The sequence below is a fragment of the Mobula birostris genome, chromosome X (genome assembly GCF_030028105.1).
Source record: "Mobula birostris isolate sMobBir1 chromosome X, sMobBir1.hap1, whole genome shotgun sequence".
Lineage (NCBI taxonomy): Eukaryota > Metazoa > Chordata > Chondrichthyes > Myliobatiformes > Myliobatidae > Mobula > Mobula birostris.
The window spans coordinates 27,572,273-27,589,454 of record NC_092402.1 but is presented as its reverse complement, the minus strand read 5'-3'; the positions used below and the strand labels follow the sequence as shown (position 1 = coordinate 27,589,454).

General features: G+C 39.1%; 1 protein-coding gene across 4 annotated transcripts in view; it reads right to left on the bottom strand.

Moving 5' to 3' along the window:
- LOC140191929 (anion exchange protein 2-like) overlaps nt 1–15,345 on the bottom strand; it is an 80,362-nt gene extending 65,017 nt beyond the window's left edge. The window contains exons 1-4 of one of the 4 annotated variants that reach the window (XM_072249814.1): nt 15,081–15,345; nt 7,253–7,349; nt 4,907–5,051; nt 3,159–3,238 (exon numbers count right to left, since the gene is read on the bottom strand). In XM_072249814.1, coding sequence (XP_072105915.1) covers nt 3,159–3,238; nt 4,907–5,051; nt 7,253–7,285 — 258 coding nt within the window. In that variant the 5' untranslated portion in view covers nt 7,286–7,349; nt 15,081–15,345. Of the gene's footprint in view, nt 1–3,158; nt 3,239–4,906; nt 5,052–7,252; nt 7,350–15,080 lie in introns of those variants that run through there. The other 3 variants (XM_072249811.1, XM_072249812.1, XM_072249813.1) reach the window with 3 other exon arrangements.
- Between the last annotated feature and the right edge of the window lie 1,837 nt (nt 15,346–17,182).

The following is a 17,182-nucleotide window of genomic DNA, read 5'->3' as shown; positions in this document are numbered from 1 at the left end:
ACAAAACAAAATGTTCAAGGATGTATTCAAATCCTCCTTGATGAAATACAACATCCCCCATGCAACAACTATGTGAACTTGTAGCCCATGACCACTCAGAATGGAAAGGGAGCATTTAGGTGGTAGGGAGAACATTGAGTCCTTGCATTGGGAGCACACAGAGGTCCACTGTGCTGGTAGCAGAAAGAGTGTTTACCTCCAAAACTATCCAGCCACCTGTCTCATCAACCAGCTGCCCAACCTATGAAAGACTTTGCGTTTCTTATATTCCCCTCATTAGCCACCTCACAACCCACAAAAGAGTATTAAAAATTAGTCATTCTTGATCTTGAGAGATTGCCCAATGGGAGAAGAAAAGGCATATGCATTAAGTGATAATGTGTGTTATTGTTACTCAGGTGTTTCTAGAAGATTATTTGAAGGACATTCTATCGATTTGCATTCATTCTCCTTGATCCAGCTGCTTTCTTGTGCAGTTGATGTGACAAATGTCCTTCAGTTCTTCAATCATTTAATGCCTTTGTCTTGGTTTGGGAAGGTCAGACAATGAAAAGCTGGTATCACTGTCATCTTTGCTAGGAGCAGTCCTGGTAGCATTGCTGAAAGAATACTGGTCAGTAACAGAGTCACTAACATAAACAACAAAAGCTCACTCACATTATGGCATGAAATATTCATGGGTCACAATATCATTATAAGACATAGGAGCAGAATTAGGCCATTCAGCCCATCGAGTCTGCTTGCCATTCCATCATGGTTGAAGGCAATCAGACCTTGTGTGCAGCCCTTCAACAACGTTTACACTACTTATGTGACCTTAAAAAGAATAGATGATGTCCAAGCCCTGCTAATTTTTTCATAACCATGCTGATTTGCAGTAAAATTTTCTCCAATTCATTGGCAAGGAGGGAAGTGCAGCCAGTTCCTCACAGGGACAGGTATGAAAGAGCAATGGAAGTGAGTGCCCAGAGAACCTCTTTTTCTTCTCATCTGTTGTCTTTTCTCTTTCTCAGTTCATGTGAGATCCTTGTGGTCCTGATGGCCAAGCCTGATTCTGTGTGGGAATAAGTTGAGCTGCGATTGGCAGTTCAAAATCTACAATGCATTGGCCAAGAGCAGCTCAGCAGTTGAAGTAGGGATTGAAGGCTTGTCTCCTCCTTGCTGAAGCTGTAGGGATTAACTCAAGTTGAATGTCAGAAGGAGGAAGAGCTTGCAGTTATATGGTAAGAACAAGGGTGTGCAACACTACTATTTTGGTTGCTTCATATTTTTTAGCCACATAAATATAATTTCTTTTCATGATTCTCTGATCCTGTCCATGTGTATTAGTCCCTTGGTCTCATCAACAGTGAACATAATCACACACACACATACACAAATCTATTAGATCAGTGCAGATAATATAGATGATCACAAAAATTATCCAAGTCTCAGCAAGTGTATTTTATAGAAAACTTGCAACTGAAAGGCATCATACTCACTGGTGTACCTCCCAGTCTTACCTTCAGTCCCCACAATAACTGCTGGCATAGATTTGCTATGAGTTTGTGGATATTTCGGAAGTACATGAACTCATAATTAAAGTGCAAATACCATGTTACTGTCGCTACAATTGATTGTTTTAAAACTGACAATCAACCAGATCTTGGGTTATACACACACTGCCTAAAGCAGTGCAGCGAAATGCCAAAGTTGTTGAGCAGGAATGGTATAAAGATCTTAACTCTTCCAACCCAAATACACATAGATCTGCTCCTTAAAGCTTATTCCAGTCTTTCCACTTTCAGCAGAACCTAAAACCAACTCTCACATCCAAGATATTTACGGATCAATCTCATAAGGAAGTAAGAAGAAAATTTTGCCTTCAGAAAATTGTAGAATTGGATCCAATTACCACAATGTTATGGCTTAAGAGTTTTCAGAAGGATGCTGGCTGAGTATGTCAAGAAGACAGGGAATGGAAAGGTAGGCTTGGAGACCGTGTTATGCAGATGTATTGGAAGCAGGCTCACATCAATCTTCCTTTATAAAAAGAACTGCTCAGGATCTATTACATGCAACTGATAGTAGTAATTCAACTGCTGAGTAACCATTCCTAGTTTTATTCCCTGCTGTAAGAAGGCAGATTTGCAACCTCAGAAATTTACAATCTCACTTTAAAAGAAATTAATAGTTTTGTAAATGTGTTTTAATACTGATATTTATTTTAGGACATAAAAAGGAATTTCAGGAGAGTTGTTGCACACATACAGGTGTATAAGAAAACAAAACAGGTTAAGGTGAAGTGATGTAAAATGATCAGCTTTATGGATTTTGAAGTAAGGATATAAAAATTAGAATATGTAAAACTAGTTAAACCAAAGCCAGAAAATGTTGAAAAACTCAGTAGGACTAATGCCAACTGACCTACTGTGTAGTTCCAGCATTTTCTAGTTGTATTTTGGATTTCCACAATCTGCATTTATATTTCATGTTCATTGAATGTTTGGACCACTCCTTCTGCAGTTACATATGGTCTCTCTGTCATGTTATGGACTCTCTCTCACCTATTCAATAAAATTCTGCAAATGCTGCCCAAGTTTAATCAAGTGAAACTCAAAACGAATCCATCTGCCTTTCTACGAGTCTTCAGAACGCCATTTCTATTGCCTTCAGCTATTCAATATGCCACACTATACCTGATGGAACAACTGTCCAGAAATTTCAGCCTTGTTTCTTGCCAGTTATTTTAAAAACTGTTCTAAGAATGAAAACACTTGGCCTTATAATGATGATGGTTTGCGAAGGAAAGGGGGAAAAAGCCTGGGAGCTAATGTTCATATCAGTTGCTTGATACTGGTCTCAGAGTGATAGTTGGAAAGGTGCATTTTTGTCTCTGAATTGCAGTACAAAATACCGTAGATCCAATTGGTTATTGCTAACTTCAGTTCATAACAGAGGTTTAGTTCTGTTAAATCTTGAATACAATCCCATTTCAGATATTGACTAATCAATGTATTTGTTTTGTTCCATGTGCCAAGTGTAATATGATACTTTCTTCCATTTAAGTGTAGTACATAGTGTCCAGGGTATATCGCTGACAAGTGAAATCTAGCAGTAGATAGGTTATGCACCAGTCAGGAACACACTCTGGTATATAGAGCAATCGAGCTCTTTACCTGGTCCCCAGGTTCTGTCTTCTCTTCCTGACTATCAGTGGAAGGTACTTGGGGGCTGCAGGCAATTAGGTCACGAAGGTCTATGAGAGATTTGTTAAAAGGAATATTAACAAGGATGTATTAAAACTAAATTAAATTGTGTTGTTCAATTACATCCTCAATGTATATCCTGAGAAACCCACTTTAATTGACTGTTTTGAGAATATTTTATAAACTTAGCCAAATGAAAACAGGGGAAAACATTGCTAGTTACAATGTTGTCAGAAAGTTGGCTATCAATTCCTCCGGGTCAAACTTTCAGATTCTGCGGTATAATGCTTCTCTAGTTTCGGGTTTATTATTCTCACTTCTGTCCTGGATTTTATTGTTGTCAATGCTTTCTCAAAATTTGCTATTCTTCAGCTTGGCATCTGAATTCAGTTAAGAAGGTAAGGGAGATGACCAGAATTAGATTATGTGACTCCCTGAATCTGCTGTATCTGTCAACTCCATTTTCTTGCTTAAGCCTTATATTAATTGATTCCATTAGTATCCAAAAATCCACAGATCTCAGGCTTGGATATTCACAGCCTCGAGGGAAGAGGATCCCAAAGATACAAAGTCTACAAAATGAAGACATCTTAATTTTGTTAACAAACACCAAATCCTTCTACAGAGACTACGACACCTGTTTCTCAGATCTCCGACCAAGGGAAACAACCCTCAGTGACCAACGAATCAAGCACTCTCACATTAACTAATATTCTTTTAAACATCACCATACATAAGCCAACCCTATGCAATTTCTTCTTGTCTGGAACTAGTCCAGGAGAACCCTTATACAGACAAATATATAATATATATAAAGAAAGCAAAGTATATTTATACTCCAGGTGTGGGCTAACCAAAGCCCCTCATGAGTGAAGCAAGAACTCCCTCTAAAATCCAACAAGGTCACAATAGTTCTAGAATCAAAGTTCATCTTTACTGCTAATATGAAAAGTTAAGTGACTCTTATTCTTGGAGTTCAACCTCGATGACCCTCACTGCTGGATTCTGAACTTCACCTTCATTTCTGAAGCCTGAACTCATAGAACCCTCACTCCTGAAGTCTAAGTCACTGACTTCACAAATGTGGAGTCTGAATTCATTGAAAACTAATGCCTGGAACCTGAAATCAGACTCGCGGCCTGTGTCTGAACTGACTGAACTCTCATGCCTGCAGTCTGAACTCATGGAATGCTCACCCATGAAGTCTAAACTCAGTGACCCTCAATTCTGGAGAATAAACTCACTGGACCTGTTCTCCTGCAGCCTGACATCATTGAACATCATGCCTTGAATCTGAACTTGGAAACTGTACTCCCTGAACTCTCAGTTTTGGAATCTGAACTCAGTGACTCTCACGGGTAGAGTCTGACTTTCTATCTGGCTCAGTCTACAGTAAGTGACAGCAAATGCTAGATCTGGTATTTTTTCAGCTGAATACTGGATTCTTTCAGCTGAAAGAAATTATTGTTTTCCCAGTATCCTCACTAATCTATTGACATCGGAGAAAGGATATAACAAAGCTTTGATAATTTCATCATGCTTGCTTCAGAATGCATAGCATTGGCTTAGTTTTCAATTCAATACTATTGACAGCTTTCCCTTGTCTATTTCCATTGACGGTAAAAATTCTCTTTTTGTGTTAACTATGAGTTAACAAATTACAATGTGCTCACTAGCTGAACTTTGAAAATGATTCAGTATATTTCATATCTACTCACAATTAAGATCATCATCATCATTCAATTTAGACTCTTCGGTTTCAAAGTTTACGTCCTCATAACTCGCCACTTCCAGAGTCCTGTCCAAGTCATCTTCCTCTTCATCACTGAAGTGACCCTCAATGCCTCTGGGTGAGGAAGGGTCCTATTTGGCATTAAGTGGAACAATCAACAACTCTTACTCTACAGAGTGGCACAGGTGGAGAGGTATTAGGAAATGAAGATTGGATTGGATTGACTGTCCATCAACAGCCCCTCCCCCCACCAAAATATTGTTTATTCTGTTGAACTAAGTACACCATGAAACATTTTGATAATTCCGTTTGGCTGCTACTGAGCAACACAAGAGATGGGGCCATATTATTCCAATATCAGTGGTTTAGTTTGATGATTGAGAAATCAAATCGAGATTCGCTTGGTTTGATTTTACAGAAAATTATCTGGTGCTTTGATCATTGTGATCATCTGTGGCGATAATATACCACAAGTGAAGCCAGTATTAATCTTCAAAGCGACATGGTAGTGTAACGGCTAGCACAATAATATTACAGCTCATGGTGTCAGTGTTCGCCGTTCAATTCCGACACCATCTGTAAGGAGTTTGTACATTCTCCCATGAATGTGTGGATTTCCTTTGGGTGATCCGGTTTCCTCCCCCATTCCAAAGATGTATCGGTTAGTAGATGATTGGTCATTGTAAATTGTCCTGTGATTAGGCTAGGGTTAAATAGGTGGGTTATGGGGTGGTGCGACTTGTTGGGCAGGAAGGGCCTGTTCTGTGCTGTATCTCTAAATAAAAATAAAATAAAATTTCATGTAGTAATTTCATAAATGATTGAGTTCTCCCCAATAATTATTAGGTAATCAGCATAGTAGTGAAACTATTATTAAATATTTGCCTCAATAGGAATCTCCAAATTTCAGTGCTTGAAACATTGAAGAGACAACAAGGGGATGTCTGTTCTTAGTCGCCTGTGATAATCACAATCACATTTTGAAAGCAGGGTACACCATGGATCTGACAAAGGCCATATTTCCATGCTCAAGTACTCTGATCTTTCTTCTTGCACTCCTGCATTGGTTTGATGTATATTGGGGCCAGTTATCTTTGCTGCCTGTAACTTGTTAAATTTAACACTTCGGCTGATACTGCCATTTCTAAGTGCTAACAGAAACATACAGTCCATTTTTATGAGGAAAATATTTGGTGGTTGTTTAATTATCCACTTATGAGAGAGTGTCACAATGCACAACTAACTCACTGATTATGCTGGAATAGCGCACTAACTCGGCATGTACTAGACATATCAGCGGAGGGATAATATCATGAGCCACTGATACTAATTAAAGTTAGGCAGGAAGGGGACTCCAGTCTTGTATGGAGTGAGTGTAACCTGGGAAATAGTGAAGCATAGTACAATATAGAAAAGAGTAGATTCCAAGATTCTTGGATAATGCAGTTGAGATCAGGATCACAGATGTAGAAAGAAGGACTTGTGTAATGGATTTGCAGGGGGGGAAATGAGGCTTCCAGATGCAAAACTGAAAGGTCTGGGAATAAACAGACAGTGAGATCAGTGCTACATATCAACTATCAAGGATATGTGGCATGCCAGAAGTTTAATGACCTTACCAGCGCGGTCAAGGTCAGTGAATGCATTCTTCTGTTTGCACCATTAACCTCAGAACAGCACAATTTACCACACCACCACTGTTCATTCACTGACACTGTCCATCAATTAGGGAGCCTACCTAACCTTCATTGGCTTCACCACACCCTCACAAACTTGTCGCATGGATACATGCACTACACTCACATCACACAGTGCACTTATGCACACTGCTAGCTTTTCAAACACGACAACTGTATGGTTCAAAAGCTTCTACATCTCTTATTGATAGACTCCTTTGCACTTAGATGTGCAGGATATGACAAAAGGAGCTATCCAAAAGTGGACAGGTATGATGGTTTGCCTTGATTATCATGAAGAAGACAATGCCAGCTCTTATTGAAATTTATTTGCTGAGTTCATGGCCATTGGATGGGCTGTAGCCACAGAAGTTGGAGACATGGTCACGCCTGATCATTTTCCTCACATCCCTCTTCCTGCTTGTCTGACATGTGGCAGGGATACGTACAAAACATTACCTCAGATATTGCTCCTCAGAAGGATGTGAATAGTGCAGAAGAAATTCTCAGATATTCCTTCAAAGACACATGTCTATTTCATTGCTCAACTCAAATAGCAGGCACTACAACTGATTATTCAAGCTTACTTCAAATTTTGGTCTTGTTAATATCTTGAATGTGTATTTATTACACTGAAGACTCCTGCATTTACTTACCTTCTGGAGCTCATAGGATCCTTTGTGTGACATGTTGCTCACTTTCTGTTTAAAGTTATTCTTCTTCCTTCTTATATAGAGTTCGATGACAACATTCCTAAAATATACGAGTGAATATACTTAGATTATAAAAACACTTTGCATTTATAATCATGCCTTGAACATAATAAACCAAGAATATCATCAAATAAAATTTTGTACCCAAACTACACAGTAAGCTTGATGCAGGTTTAATTGCAGAGAAAGATGGAAAGATTTTAATCTCTACATCAGAAAGATTTGTACCAGAGCAGAGACCCCCAAAAGTAATTTTCCAACTCGGAATAAGAAAGCAAAACCGGACCAATTTAGTAACCACTGACATTAAAATTAAGTATATAGAATATCGAGATTTCTTTATTGCCTACAGAAATCAAAATTTTATTCAAAGAAAACCTTGATCTTAAGGTTACCCAAATATACTAAAAAGCCTGCAAACTGCAATAACCTGACTAGGATAATGATATTAGCACATCATACTCTGCCCATTTTCCCAAACTTGAGGTGATCATTATAGAGCTAGCTCAGCGAATGTTTCCCTAACAATGTCCCTCAGAATTACAATCACTTGAAGGGTGCAACTTCGTTTCAATTTGGAAGGTGGTTCAACCCACTCCTTTGAGCCTCTGTCGTTCTAGTGCTGAAGGATATCCCACAGTGCTGCTTTGGCAGTTCGATTCATTGGGAATGAAGCAACAGAGATAAGTTCCAAGTTCAGAATAGTGCATGAATTTGTGATGGTGTTGAGTTCGCTGAGCGTGAAATTCTAAACTCAAAGATCTTAAGCACTATCCGATATAGATAGCTAAGGGTACCGTCACTAAAGGGGAGTTATGCTGTAACTACCTACTTTTCAAAGACTAGTTCACTTCCCTGTTTATCCTCCACAATGAGTTTAGCTTTCAATACCCACTCTTTGAGCAAAGGGTACACCATTCCCTAGCAAGGAGAAGATAGTTCCAGCTAAGAAAGTAGTTTAAGTACAGTTAATTAATTTTTAGTGATACACATTTAAATTCTGTGAGAGGAGCCTTTAAGATCAACTGCAATGCCTAACTAGAAGCACTTCATCTCCAAGCAGATCAACTAGCTTGGTTCAGTTGGAGTAAACCCATTAGTGGCCATCCTGCTCAGCACAAATCAGATCTGCGAAGTCTACTAAATCTTTTCACCTAAACCAGAGTCCATTTCAGCCAGACGTCATCAAAAGAGGATCACTCCAGCTACACACACCCAGCTTTTAACCAAGAGGCATGGAATGTCTTATGATGTAGAGTCAAAATACCATGCTCCTTGGGAAACACTACTAATGCCAATAATATGTCATTCAACTTTTGTAAGAAGATGGCAGATAATTTGTTTCTTTAGGCAGCATTTTTATGCTGAATGTCTAAAGAACAAAGGGTCCCTTACCAATTGTTTTGATTCAGATTGCCATACTTTAGAACGCAATGATACAATGTCTGTTGCTGACCGACTGCCAATGTCTTAGTAACAAGTAGCCTGAAGCTTTGCACCCATAATCAGGTCCTGTGTTTTAGACTTTCTGGAAGTAACTATATAGAATATTATCCATAACCCAGTGTCTAGACACTTGTTGCTCCTATGTAGAGTGTCTTTACATATGGTTCTGTATAATGCTTTCACTCTGAATGCTCTGATATATTATTCAGGTGCATAGTGTGCCAATCAGAATCAGAATAAAAATCCGATTTATTGTCACTGAGATGAATCATGAAGTGTGTTATTTTGTGGCAGCAGTACAGTGAAAGCACAACAAATTACTTTAAGTTTCAATAAATACAACATTTGTAACTAAATAGTGCTAAGGAGACAGGCGAAGTAGTGTTCATAAGTTCATGGACTTTCAGAAATCTGATGGCAGAGAGGAAGAAGCTGTTCCTAAAATGTTGACTGTAGGTCTTCAGGCTTCAATACATCCTCCCTGATGTAGCAATGAGCAGAGGACATGCCTCTGATGGTGAGGGTCCCCAATGATGGATGCTGCCTTCTTGAGGCACTGGCTTTGGAAGTTGCAATGGGAATACCTATTGCATGTTCTCTAAGTTCCAATGTAAAATGTTACAACCTAATGAACAAATGGATCCAATGTAGAACCTGCTGATACAGTGTACTAGCTAGTGACTCACTCCAGTGTGCATCTTACGTCAAGTGTTTTAGTTAAGAACATCCCAAGCTGATTTGCTTCAATACAGAATGCTTTGATGGTGATTGCACTGAAAGAATGTGTCCAGTAACTAAGTATCTTCATAATTCAAACTAAACATCTAAATTGGTGAAGTGGTTTAAACTAATTAAAGAAGGTTCATTTCTGTACATTCAGAAAGAAAAAGTAAGTGTATGTTCTTTTTCCAGAAGCTTTCTGCCTGAAGGCTGCGTTTTAGCCATTTCATCAGGTTTAGCATTTCAAATGTTATGGTTGTAATATTTCAGTCAGCAATGAACAGTATCAGTAATCTTAAAGGGTTAAATGTGCTTTTAATGTCTGTTTGTTGCAAGACACATACACTATTTGTAAGAACTGCTGAGCTAAATGGCTTCCTTCTGCACTGTAATGAGTAAGTACTTGTTTCTACATGTTGTAGAAGACTCAGTTTTATTTAATATGATTTTATAGATAAATGCATACTTTTATGTAGCCTGAAATACTCCCTGATCAGGTTAGAATGATTCAACATCAGACTGCTAACACATATCACCTAATCTCACTCTTGTATAAGTTCCAGGGTTGTTTAAAATAAAGTGGACCTGCCTTAGATTAATAAGGAAGGAAAAATCAGAGTATGAGCCAAAGCTAGATAAAAATGTAAAAATAGGTAGTATGAATCTCTTTGGATATTTTAAAAAATAAAACAATTTACAATGTGAGCATTGGTCCTGCAGAAAGGGAGTCTGGGGAATTAATAATGGACATAGCTGGTGAATTAAACAGGCATATTGCATTAGCTTTCACTACAGGGTTTGTAAATAGCTTAATGGAAATACACTATCTGTAAATACAGAATTGGAAGTGAGAAAATAAACCAGGAGAGTAGCAGTCACTAGGGAAGTGGTACTAAACAAATTGTTAGAGTTGTTGGCTGACAAGTCTTTAAATCTTGGTAAAATCCATCTTAGGGTCTTGAAAGAAATTGTTACCAAGGCAGTGGGTACATTGGTTTTAGTTTTCCAAGATTCCTCAAATTCAGGGAAGGCTCCATTAGTTTGGAATATAGTCAATGTAACTCATTTATTTGAAAATAATATGAGTTTGCAGATAATTGATATGCCGAGGCATGTAAACACATTGCATTTATGTTCCTAATAATTTGCAAATGCCTATTGCGTAGTTTCAGTAAGAAATGAGAAAACTTAACAGAATTTTTTTGTTTATTGTGAGAGGGGAAATGGAAAATTAGGGAGTTTATAGTCCACTATATTAAGCAGTGATAAGACCACATCTGACAAAATATGGCCAGTAGTAGTTTTCTTCTTTAAGAAAGGAAGTTAATGTATTGAAATCAGCTGGAGAAGGTTTACTACCTTAGCATCTAGAATGAATGGTTTATCATATGGGAGACGGTTAGACACCTAGGCTTGTATCCACTGGAGTTTAGAAAAGTGAGAGGTGACTTAATTAAAACATATAGGGTCCTAAGCAGACATGACACGGTAATGTAGAGAAGATGCTTTCTCTCATGGAGAACCTAGAACTTAGGTTTAAAAGTATGGGGTTGACAATATAAGATGTTGATGAGGTGATTTTTTTTCTCTCTCAGAAGGGTATGAGTCTTTGGAACTCTCTCCTAACAGGACAGTGGAAGTAGAATCAGTTGTGATTGCAATGAATAGTGGACAGGCTTGAAGGTCTGAGTGGCCCCCTTCTGCTCCCCATTCATTTGCTTATTTGTGCTGTTACCTAAATAATACGAGGAGAAAAAGTGAAGTAAAATGTTGCCTATCTCGAAAGAGATTTTTTGAACAATAAACACAGATTTTTCAAGTGATTTTAAACTAATTATAAATTAGAGAATGCAATAATCCTGTGAAGTTCACAAACTATACGTATCTCCCAACCAAACGTTGACAAGACCTTGAAGTGCACAGTCAGTGCAAATTCTTTAACAACTAGGCATTTTAGTTGGGGTATGTTTTAAGACAATCTTGTTGATCTCTCCTAACACTTCTCTAGTATTAACAAATTGCCACTAAATGTGCAAATCTGAATAGGGTGCTGGTTACAGCAAATCGTAGCCACGAGATGGCAGTGTGGCACTAGGAATTGGGACATTGGGCCGAAAGTAATACAAATATCAACCAAATAAAAGGCTAACTAGTAAACCTTCAAAGGATGAAACATTTTTTTAAATCTTTGAGATGTTTAGTACTTATTGCTCATTACTAATTGCCGTTGAGAGAGAGGTGGTGAGCTGCATTCATGAACCAGCAGCATTGTGTCTAGTGAAGGTAATCCTGTAGTGCTGTTCAAAAAGGAGTTAGTTCCAGGATTGAGACCAAGTCACGGCAATATGTGCTGGAGAGGAACCTGCAGGTGGCAGTGTTGCCATACACTCACTTGTTCATGGTAATTGAGCTTATCGGTTAAGGAGGTGCTGTTGGAGGAGTCAGTGTACATAGACCATTGGAACATTGAGATCAAATGAATTTGCTGATTCATTGACACTGGCCCTTCTAATACCCATTAGATAAGTTCAGAAATTAGCACTGGCAATTGCACATTGAATTTTCAAGTTCAAGTTTATTATCATTTCAACTGTATATATCGCCAAACTAAACAACGTATGTCCAGACCAAGGTGAACAACAAAGTACCTATAACTCACACAAAACACATAAAGTAATATTACTACAAATAAATTAACAAATAATAAAATAAATTCCAGAAGATTGACATTTAGCATATGGTGCATTTAGGACACCAGTAAAATCTCTGCTTTTAGAGGATGATACTTTAAGTTAAAGTTTATAAAATCATATTGCAAACTGAAGACCATTCAGCTGTTATGCAAGCTCTGGTAAAATTATCCAATTAATCCCACTCTACTGCTTTGCTAAATGAATTTCTTTTTAAAAGTTCATAAGGATCCTTTGTCTATAAGCCTTAACACAATTCATCATATCAACTTGTTAATGTAAATATGTGGCTGCAGTAGTTTACAAAATCTGTAGGTGCTAAGTTCATATCTGGACCAGTAGTGACAAGACTTCAACTCCCACCTTTGTGCACTGTACTAAATTTATACAGTTGCACAGAGAGGTAAAAAATACAAAGGTAAAACTTCCAAGAAGATACATTAACTCTCAGGAATGGTCTGGAAGACCCGAAAATTGTAAATGTCACTTCACAGATTAAGAAGGGAGGGGAGCAGAAGAAAAGAAATTCTAGGCCAGTTTGGGAAGGTGTTGGAGTCTATTATTAACGATGAGGTTTCGAGGTACTTGGAGGTGCATATTGAAATAGGCCAAAATCAGCATGGTTTCCTTAAAACACACACAAAATGCTGGAGGAACAACAGGTCAGGCAGCATCTATGGAAATGAATAAACAGTCAACATTATGGGCTGAGACCCTTCTTTGGGGCTTGTGCTTATGGTTTCCTTAAAGGGAAATGTTACCCAACAAATCCGGAATCCTTTGAGAAAATTACAGGCAGGGTAGACAAAGGAGAGTCAGTGGATATTGTACTCGGATTTTCAGAAGACACTTGACAAGGTGCCACATATGAGGCTACTTAAAAAGGTAAGAGTCCGTGGTATTACAGGAAAGACATGAGCATGGATAGAAGATTGGCTGATTGGCAGGAGGGAAAGAGTGGGAATAAAGGGTGACTATTCTGCCTGGTTGCCGGTGACTAGTGGTGTTCCGCAGGGGTCGGTATTGGGACCGCTTCTTTTCATGTTATGTGTCGATGATTTGGATGATGGAATTGATGGCTTTGTGACCAAGTTTGCGGATGATACCAAGATAGGTGGAGGGCAGGCAGTGTCGAGGAAGCAGGGCGTCTGCAGACAGGTTGGGAGAACGGGCTAAGTGGCAGATGGAATATAGTGTCGGGAAGTGTATGGTCATGCACTTTCGTAGAAGGAATAAAGGTGTAGACTATTTTCCAAACAGGGAGAAAATTCAAAATCAGAGGTGAAAGGGATTGGGAGTCCTTCTGCAGGATTCCCTAAAGGTTAACTTGCAGCTTGAGTCTGTGGTGAGGAAGGCAAATGCAATGTTAGCATTCATTTTGAGAGGACCAGAATATTAAAGCAATGATGTAATGCTAAGGCTTTATAAGACATTGTTCAGACTGCTCTTGGAGTATTGTGAGCGGTTTTGGGCCCCTTACCTTAGAAAAGATGTACTGGTATTGGAGAGGTTCCGGAGGAGGTTTACGAGAGTGATCCCAGGAATGAAAGGGTTAATGTATGAGGAGCACATGATGGTTCTGATCCTGTACTCTCTGGAGTTTAGAAGAATGGGGGGCGGGGGGGAGATCACATTGAAACTTATTGATTACTGAAAGACCTAGATAGAGTGGATGTGGAGAGGATGTTTCCAATAGTGGGGGAGTCTAGGAACAAAGGGCACAGCCTCAGAATAGAAGGATGTCCATTTTGAACAGAGATGAGGAGGAATTTCTTTAGCCAGTGGGTGGTGAATCTGTGGAATTCATTGCCACAGATGGTTGTGGAGGTCACGTCATTGAGTATATTTAAAGTGGAAATTGATAGGTTCTTGATTACTCAGAGTATCAAGGTTACAGGGAGAAGGCAGGAGAATGAAGTTGAGAGGGAAAATAAATCAGCCATGATGTAATGGCAGAGCAGACTCAATGGGCTGAGTGGCCTAATTCTGCTACTATGTCTTATAGTCTTATTATGCTTTCAATCATCATTTCTTTATAAAGATAACATTAAATATTGTAATTCTCTTAATAACTAAGAGCTGAAATAGTTCTAGTTGTTTTTTCAATGTACAGTGCAACAAAGTTATAGCTGCACATTTTAGATGAGATGCTTTGTAAGCATATTCTACTTTTACTGGTAAGAACAGTAACGTTACAATGATTGAGTAATTCCAGTAAATTGTCCATTCTTTCCGCCATTATGTGGATGTCTATTCATTAGATCACTCTGTTTCTTTCCCATTGTAGACTAGTTACATAATCCACAATACTTAGTACTCTGTAAGTGCAATAGACAGGAATACAGAGATGGAACACAAGCAACTACAGGGAGCTGCCTGTTGTCAATGGGATCATGTTTGGGTAGTTGTGATCAGTTTTTAGGTAATGGTTTCAAAAGGAGAAGCTGAGGGAAGAATAGTAAATATGATATTAGAAGGTAAACTCCAGACATAAGAACATTAAATGTAAGATTCCTAATGTACTGCTATTAAGAGAATGAGATTAAAAAGGAATGTGACCTATACGTATAGATGGAGAAATAAAAGTTGACTCACTAGAGGGTAAAAGACTCTGTCATTGAGCCTCAAGCAAGGATTTATTGCCCCCACTCCCGTCTTACCTCCCACACATCCCACCCCAGCAACTACCACACAGGATACTTGGAAAATGTTTCCAGTAAAAGGGTTGTGTCGATTAATGTCTACTAAGAAGAGTTCCAAGATGCTTTGCAAGATCGGAAGGAAAGTGCAAAGTCTGGGGTGACCATTTTGTTTGCCTTTTGAAGGAAACATTTTTAGATTCATGAGATATTTCAATGTTGCCCTCCACCTTTATGCCCTTCAGAATGGTGTGACCTACTCAACCTCGTGCTTACCTTCTGGAAAGAATTCACACCTTTGGATATCCAACCTTCTAGCTTCCAAGTTTTCTGTGCAGTTGCAATGAGATCTGTTGGCTATAGAAGCTGCAGCCTTTGGTGTGGTAACACGGGCACCTTTTCACAAGTAACCTGAGGCAGCAGAGACGCACCACACAGCCGCTTGCCACCAGATATCTGAGTCACGGCGATATTCACAATCTCTAATTGTCAATTGTACCCCAAATGCTCCCTGCATACTGGCTAGGCAAGATTAAGAGCCTGGCCCTCTACAGTAAGCTAGCAGTGACTTTATCTGAGTGAAACATTTCAGGACCATGGGCCTTTTCATCGTCAGTAAGTGAGCCCCACCCTTGCTCTGCTCTCCTCTCAAATGGCTGCAATGTCATTGCATGATGCAAGTTTGTAAACAGATTCAACTGTGGCCAAGTAAAAAAAAAGAGAACTTTGCAGTTACCACTCATAGTGGCAGAGAAAATCCCCATGCTCCTGGAATAAATATACCAATCACAAACTCTTACTGGCTGCATTGTCCAAGATAGATTTTCTTCGACATTCCCAAGTGCACCATTTATATACTATCTTATAGAACATAGAACATACAACATAGAAATCTACAGCACATTACAGGCCCTTCAGCCCACAATGTTGTGCCGACCATGTGACCTACTCAAGAAACTGCCTAGAATTTCCCTAGCCATAGCCCTCTATTTTTCTAAGCTCCACGTACCTATCTAAGAGTCTCTTAAAAGACCCTATTGTATCTTATGAAAGGATTAGGAATATCACACAGAGTACCAATAACCCATAGAGGGTATCAGGACTGAGATATGGCACAATGATTTGTCTCCTTTTTGCACATTAGTTATTTGTTATTTATAGTTTTTCATAAATTCTACAGTATTTGTCTATTTTCCTGTGAATTCCTGCAAGGAAATGAATCTCAGGGTAGTGTAATCCCTTTATATGAATCCCTTTTGTCTAAACGTTTAGAGGAAGCTGGAACAGCTGGAGGAAACCCATGTGATCACAGGCACAATCTGTGAACTCCACGTGCACAGCAGTGGATGTCAGGACAGAACTCTGGTTGATAGAACTCTGAGGCAGCAGATTTAGAGTTTTGAATCCTTGAGTACTGTGTATTCTATAACAAAAGGAAGTTCCTTGTGAGGTACTACCTAGTTATTGGTGAAACTCAGGCAATTAAAGGGAAGAATAGTTGCCACATTAAAGTTGACAGCCTAAAGAACTATTGCTGAATTCTCTTCCCAAAAAAAACCACACCAATATCCTATAAGATTCAACAGAAATGAGATAAAGTAGCAATGGGAGGAGGTCCCAATCAAGGTCTATAGGGGATGGCATCTCCCTGCCCCTACACTAACATCTGGAGCGCCTGGACAGTAAAGACATCCATGTCAGACTATTGTTGACTACAGCTTTGCCTTCAATACTATAATTACAAACAAACTCATCACCAAACCTTTGACCCTTGCAGTTAATACCGCTCTCTGAAATTGGATCCTTGACCTTCCGACCAACAGACCACAATCAGTAAGGCTAGGAAGCAACATCTCGCCAGGATCATTCTAAACACCAGTGCTCCACAAGATTGCATCCTCAGACCCCTACTCTAGCCCCTGGACACTCAGGACTGTGTGGTCAGATTCTGTTCTACCTCCATCTACAAGTTTGCAGATGATACCACTGTAGTGAGCCACATCTCAGCTAGCAATCAGTCGGAGTACAGGAAGGAGATAGACAGCTTAGTGACATGGTGTCATGACAACAACCTTTCTCTCAACGTCATCAAAATAAAAGAGCTGGTTATTGACTTCAAGAAGTGTGGTAGTGGACATGCTCATGTCTTCATCAACAGTGCTGAGGTTGAGAGCTTCAAGTTCCTAGGTGTGAACATCACCCATAGTCTGCCATGGTCCAATTATGTTAATGTCACAGTCAAGAAAGCTCACCAATGCCTTTACTTTCTCAGGAGGCTAAAGAGATTCGGTATGTTCCCATCGATTATTACCGGCTTTTATCAGTGCACCATAGAAAGCATCCTGTCTGGATGCATGATGGCTTAGAATGGCAATTGC